General features: G+C 37.5%; 1 protein-coding gene across 1 annotated transcript; it reads right to left on the reverse strand.

The window, feature by feature from the left end:
* Positions 1-1,199: 1,199 nt before the first annotated feature.
* On the reverse strand, positions 1,200-2,168 carry LOC107767769 (uncharacterized). The gene has a single exon (XM_016586862.2). The coding sequence runs from the start codon at positions 2,166-2,168 to the stop codon at positions 1,200-1,202; it is 969 nt and encodes a 322-aa protein (XP_016442348.2).
* Positions 2,169-7,565: the final 5,397 nt, after the last annotated feature.

Genomic DNA, 7,565 nt, shown 5'->3' on the forward strand with positions numbered 1-7,565 from the left:
TGAGTAGTTCCATCCAACGACGCTGCCGGAGATTTAGATCTCTCCGCTGAAAGATATACTTCAGACTTTTATGGTCAGTATAAATCTCACAAGTTTCGCCGTATAGATCATCTCCAAATTTTTAGAGCAAATACCACTGCAGTCATCTCCAAATCATGTGTAAGATAGTTTTGCTTGTGCTTTTTCAATTGTCTCGAAACATAAGCAATAGCACGACCATTTTGCATGAGTACACATCCTAATCCCACCCTCGAGGTGTCACGGAATACTAAAATCCTCCAGAACCTGATGGTAAGGCTAATATTGGTGCAGTTGTCAGACACGTTTTGAGCTTCTGAAAGCTTTGCTCACATTCCTCCATCCACTGAAACTTTGCATTTTTTTGTGTTTGCTTGGTCAGCGGCGCTGCTATTCTGGAGAAGTCCTGCACAAAACGCCTGTAATAGCTTGCTAAGCTAAAAAGCTGCGAATCTCTGTAGGAGAAGTAGGTCTGGGCCATTTCTGCACAGCTTTGGTCTGCTTAGGATCTACCATAATTCATATTTGGATACAACATGTCCCAAAAACGATATCGAGTCTAGACAGAATTCACACTTCGAGAACTTAGCATAAAGTCGATGTTCTCGCAATGTCTGCAACACAGTCCTGAGATAATTCTCGTGTTCTCCTTGGCTACGAGAATATATCAGGATATCATCAATCAATACTATTACAAATCTATCCAGAAATGGTTTGAACACCCTATTCATTAAATCCATGAATGCAGCTGGAGCATTTGTCAGTCCGAAAGGCATCACAAGATACTCATAGTGCCCGTATCGAGTTCTGAAAGCAGTCTTAGAAATATCTTCATCTTTGATTCTAAGTTTATGATAACCAGAACGGAGGTCAATCTTTGAAAAGTGGGCAGCTCCTTGTAACTGATCAAACATGTCATTTATACGAGGCAAAAGATATTTATTGTGTATTGTTATCTTGTTCAACCGCCTGTAGTCAATGCACATTCTCAGGGATCCGTCTTTCTTCTTTACAAACAGTACTGGTGCACCCCATGGTGATACACTAGGTCTAATAAAACCCTTATCTAACAAATCCTGTAACTGTAGCTTTAGCTCCCTCAACTCTGCTGGTGCCATTCGATATGGGGATATCGATATGGGTTGTGTGTCAGGTAGTAAATAAATACTAAAGTCTATGTCTCATACTGGAGGCAATCCTGGTAAATCCTCAGGAAATACATCAGAAAATTCTCTCACTATTGGTAAATTTTCTATACTAACTGTTTCCTTTCTTGTATCATTTATAATAGCTAAGAGACCCAAGCAACCTTTCTTCTGAAGTCGTTGAGCCTTCATAAAAGATATAATTTTGCAAGTCTCTGGAACCTGACTCCCTCTTAAAATAAAACTAGGTTCATTTGGTATCTCAAACTTAATTATCTTTGCATGACAATCGACTATAGCATAGCAAGAAGATAACCAATCCATTCCCATCAGCACGTCAAAGTCAATCATACCAAGTACAATAAGGTCAGCTAGAGTATCCCTACCCTCAACTCGAATCTGACAAGCACGATACACGTATTCAGCTAACAAAGACTCTCCAACAGGAGTAGCAACTAGAAAAGGATCATTCAATAACTCGGGTTGTCTACTAAATCTCAAAGCAAAGTACGAGGACACATAGGAGAGAGTAGATCCCGGATCAATCAACACAAGTGCATCAAATGAACAGACAGAAAGAATACCTGTAACCACTGCATTCGAGGCCTGAGCATCCTGTCTAGTAAATGCAAAAACTCTCGCCTGACCTTTACCAGCATTGCCTTGTCCTTGATTCACAGTAGCACGGTTTCCAGCACCTCGACCTCTATTTCCTGTACCGGTAGCACCTAAAGTATTACGAGTAGTCTGAGTCGGTGCAACTGACTGAATAGAAGCCTGGTTGAAATTTCTCGGAGGCTGAGGGCAATCCCTCAAGTGATGTCCCAACTGGCCACACCGAAAGCACTCTCCAGTTAGAATACGACATTGGCCCAAATGTGATCTACCACAAGTCTGGCAGACTGGAGTAGTGGCATAAATTTGCCAAGAATTACGATGTCCAGAAGATGATGGTCCCCTATTACCTTGTTTGTAATGTGGTCTGTATGTGGACTCTGAAGTCATGTGTGTCCTTGTCTGAGAACCCTATTGTTATTTTCCTTGATTTCCTGCTCTTCTATTTTCACTAAAATCACCACTGAAAGCCTCTCCTGTCTTGGCTTTCTTACGTAAATCACTAGCTGCACGCTCCTCACGTCTCTTGTTTTCAATCTTTCTAGCAAGGTCGACTACATCAGAGTAGGATAAAGTCTTCATCTGTGGGGCTACTGCAGTGTATACATGACCAACCAATCCATCAACAAACCTCTGAACTCGAGCTTCTTCGGTAGGCATTAAGTGAGGAGCATATATAGCCAGCTTACAGAACTTACTGTTATATGTTGACATCCATATATGGAGTCTGAACCAATCTCTCAAAGTCTCTAGCATATTGTTGCATTAGACTGTCTGGAAGAAAATGATTCTTGAACAACTTAGTGAACTCGTCCTATGTCAGTGGTGGTGCTCCTGCTGGCCTTCCTAGCAATATCGTTTCATACCATGTGTTGGCCATATCTTCTAGTTTGTATGTTACGAGCTCCACGACTCTCTCACTAGAACACCCAAGAGCACGTAATGCCTTGATTGTCCCATCCAAAAAACTTTGAGGATCTGCTGAATTATCGGAACCTATGAATTTTCGTGATTTCAATTTTAGGGACTCGTGTAGGGATACTTCCTTATTCCCGAAAGGCTGAGTCTGTGTAGGTGCTTGTATCTGTAAGGTAGCCTGAGGAGCTGAACTTCCGCCCTAAGTAGGAACCAATGCCTCTAACACATTCAATAACCTTGTTACTGCATCTGCAGGTAAGGCAACAGTAGGTACAACAGTTGGCACTGGTGGTGGAGTGTTCTGAACTCCCTGCTCTTGCACTTGATCTGGCATAACAGCTTGGGTTTGACCCATGTTCCCAACTTGGGGTTGAGGAGCAGTCCGTCTTCTAGTTTGATGAACCCCAACCTGACCGCCACCTCAGGTAGCACCACGTCCAGCAGATGAGGGTGTGCGTGTCCTAGCCATCTGCGAAAGAAATATTCCAAAGTCAATCTCAAGTTATCTCAACGCACGATCAAAGAATGAAAGAAGGGAAAACATTTCTAGATGTTCAGTAGCCTCAAGATCATAAGTATGGGCGCCTACATACCCATGAACAAGACTCTACTAAATATTGCTCCATGACTCGGGACTTAAAGCCTAAGCTCTGATACCAACTTTGTCACGACCCAATTTAGGATTGTGACCGACACTTAGGAGCAAATGCTCCCAAGTAAGCCTCATCGGTATTTTACAGAAAATCGGACAGAGTTCCCTTATTTTTAGACTATCCCAAAAAATTTTCCTGTCTCAAATCAGCAACCAAACATCCTAATAGTAATTCAAACAATCGACAACTTATCAATTAACCAAAATAGTCTTTACCATTACTAATCAACCCACTAACAACCAGAAATACTAATTTATCTCCGACTTTGATAATAAAGAACGATACTCGACATAAAACTAATAGCAAAATAATACTCATGACATTAATGACTATGGAGCGACTCTAAGAATTCAAAGAAACGACCATAACAATAAATAAAATCTCTGCCCACGCGAACAAGTGCGAGGCTCACCGAGAACTATCAACCTGTGCGTTCTAATTAACGAAATCCTCGCCTGCGCCAACTGTTGTCTCTGTAAAAAAAATTAGCGGGAAATGAGTCGCTAGCTCAGTGAGTAATAACACTTAACCACAACCGTTTTTATTGGGGACAAGTCAGAAAACATGCTAGTATATCAAACAGAAAATAACATAAAAATGCCCTTTTAGAAACAATAAATAATTTCAGTCTCGTCGTGCTTTTCTTGTAGTATAATACAATTAACAGTTCGGTAATAAGCTCGGTAACCACTGTCTAATATCAATATTCACATTTGGGAGGTTTCAATGAACGGATCATGTAATCGGTATAACTGTGGACTTCTTCGCAAGAAGTCAAATATAACGGTAGTCCCTACTCGAGGGAAATCGGTAACGGTATGCTAGTTCTACCTTCCCACTAGCAAGGGCTATAACGATAATCTATAATTACAAGGTGCACCATGTCTAACGAACCCGCCATTAGCTACATGATCCTTCAATGTCTACTCCCATTTATACTTGTCTCTGTAATCCGTATATACTCATATAAAATCCTTTAAATCTATATAGGGCATTTCAGTTCTTATCAAATCATATAATTTCATTTCGATAACAGTAAATTCAAGTGACAATAAAACAGATCTAGTGACAACGGAAATATTTAAAACCACGGTAACCATCTCAAATAACTATTTCGGTATCATATCGAGTAAAAGACTTGTCCCACAGGCAACTCAAAATAATCGGTAACATATTCATATTAAAAAAATCATGTGTAAATCATGCAAGTTATGAAAACACAAATTGCGGTAAGATTACTACTCACAGTACTCGTATCGAAATACCAAACTCGTCACTTCGAGCGATCCGTACGACTTTCTTCAATCAATCTATAACCACACCAACATCGATCTCGTGTTAATTTTCTTGTTTAGGCTAATTCGTAGCTAATTTAGAATGCCCAACCCTCGGAGATTTTTTTGACTTTTAATTCGTCGATTTATACTTTCTCGTGCTACTGGTAGTTTAAACCAAATTCTAAAAATCAACCAAATACAACCTATTTATATAATATACTCCGTCAATATCTGAAAAAGTCTTATGGGTTTCTCCCAATTTTCTTAATTTATCTTTAAACTTTTAATCCAATCCCAACTCAGTCCCAAAAGAATCATGAATATAAAATAATATTGTCTCAAAAGAATTTTTTTTTACATAAAATCACCTGGAGTTTATTGTCGAAGCTCAAGAATTTATGTCGATAATATGGTGAAACACGATATTCGACACTACGAGTACACCAGAAACTTTTTTGTTTCTTTTTCCTGTTGATGCTTGCGTTGGCTAAAGGGGTTTTCTCTTTTTCAAAGCTTCTGCTTCAATTGCAGCATATATGTTGCGTTCCTTTCCCCCAAAATCCCTTAGCTTTTGTATTTTTTTTTTATATTTTGTTTTGTTTCCCCCTTTCTCGTTTCACTTTTCAGTGGGCTTAGCCCATTCTCCTAATGTTTTATTCTCTTTTTTTATTAATTTTTTTTTTAAATTACTTTCTTATAGTTATTATTATTATTATTACAATTATTGTTATTATTATTATTATGACCAATACACCCTTATTAAAATAAAATATAGGGTATTACAACTGTGGAGGAGAGCTTCAATATGTATCTTTTTTTCTTGTCCCTTTAGCCTTATAGATACCCCTTATTTATAGTTGGAGGGGAGGGAACTTGTGATAAACACATATCTTTTTCCTCCAATTTGATTGGCCAACTTGAGTCATCAAACCTATCACTAAAACTATGTGATAAGCTTGCACATAATTGGTTGAACCATGTCATTTGAATATTTGGCGACATTTGATTGGTCCTTACATTTGACTTGGCATGCTACATCACTTATGCGCGTGGCATGATTTTAGTGGCCCTTGATTTGACTTGACGTGCCATGTCATTTGACACGTGACATGAATTTTGGGCTTATCATATCCAACAAGATGAACTAGCCCAATTAACTCAGGCTCTTAATTAAATCCATACACGCATATTGAATTTAAATAATAAATTCAATTATTCTATCCCGTAATTATTGTTTGGGCTGACACGTCTTTGAATTTAGGAATAGTTACCTCCTATAACAAAGGTTAATACATTATTTATATTAAATAAATACCCTTTTAAAAAACAATATTCCATAACTACCTTTTGATTTTTTATAACCAAATATTTATTTATGGTTACCTCCTACCCTTAAGCCATAAAATAAGTTTTGTATTATTTTTCTTTTTCATATTCCCTCAAATTTCTCCTATCCCCTTCCCCATATCTATTCTCCCCTCTCTCTCCGACTAATGCTAGATGATTATGTATAAATCAAAAATTGGGTTGTATTTGACATTGCCAATGAAATTAATATTGAACGATCTTTTTTTTTCCATATTAGACAAGTGAAATGCAACCAATGGAGGCCTTTGACAACTGATTGTGCCTTGTAGGAGGCACCACCACTACAACTCAATGCCTTAATCAGCCCCCACATACCATTCTTCTTCTCTTTGCCTCTATCATATTTATCTCTAACATTTTCTTCACTATTTTTGAATGGACCCGAGCTGCCGCTTTCAATAAGGAAAAATTGGGCGGCGTCAACACCATAGTGGCGGGCGATTTCACGGCCAGTGGCGTGCCACATTCTCTGATGCAACATATCAGATCAATAAAAATCTCCGTTATTTTGCTGGTAATTATATGCTAATCGTCGGCAACCGGGGGCAACGGTGACGGCGAGCAAGGACTGGATATTGATGTTGCTTCAACGAGACGACATTAGGGTTGTTTTTGAACAAAGACGACGGAGTTGGAGGCTGAGCAACTTGAATTTTCTGTTAATAATTTTGAATGTATCTCGCTGTATTTTCATATATTTCATTGTATTCATTGTCTTTTTTTCATTGTATTTCAATGTATCTCGCTGTATTTTATGTATTTCATTGTATTCATTGTCTTTTTTATTGTATTTCAATGTATCTCGCTGCATTCTATGTATTTTATTGTATTCACTGTCTCGCTATATTCCATGAATGTATTCATATGTTTTTTTAATTAATATAATTTATGTATTCAGATGTATTATATAATTTCTCTCAAGATTGCTATGTTTTTGGGGGTATTTTTCGGTTGAGAATCTTTTTTATAACCGAAAATACAAAATTTGTGTTATAATTGAGTTTGTTGAGTTATATTAGGAGTCTATTATGTTAATTGATTCGCTTTCCATTTAGAAACAGTGTAATCCCCTATTTCACGCCGTGAATACAGTCGAATACAATAGTATGTCCAGCTGTAATCCCATGTTTCACGCCATGAATACAGTCGAATACAACAACTGATTAGCTGGACTTCCCTAGTTCACGCCTATTTTTGCTACTGTATTCATGAATACAGTAGCTTAAATACATCTAATACATCTTATAACAACAGAAAACATATCTACAATCCGTAATATAGCAAATGTTATCTATAGATAGTTAATTACCACTAAAAAATAGTGCTTTATGAAAATTTCTCTTTTTAAATTATCAAAAGTCGTCATCAAGTTGCTCATTACCATATATTGTAAGTTTATTTTGAATTCAGGTTATTTGTCTGAAAATCCCCTATCACATTTCAAAAAATATCAAACTTGTATGTTTTATCACTCCCTCCGCACCATTAAATGTGACGATGTTACTGTTGGCGAATTAAATAGTTTTTTCTTAAACTTTTTTGAATCATTCTATATTTGTTGACCTGTACTC

Source organism: Nicotiana tabacum, chromosome 5, assembly GCF_000715075.1.
Source record: "Nicotiana tabacum cultivar K326 chromosome 5, ASM71507v2, whole genome shotgun sequence".
In the NCBI taxonomy this organism is placed as follows: domain Eukaryota; kingdom Viridiplantae; phylum Streptophyta; class Magnoliopsida; order Solanales; family Solanaceae; genus Nicotiana; species Nicotiana tabacum.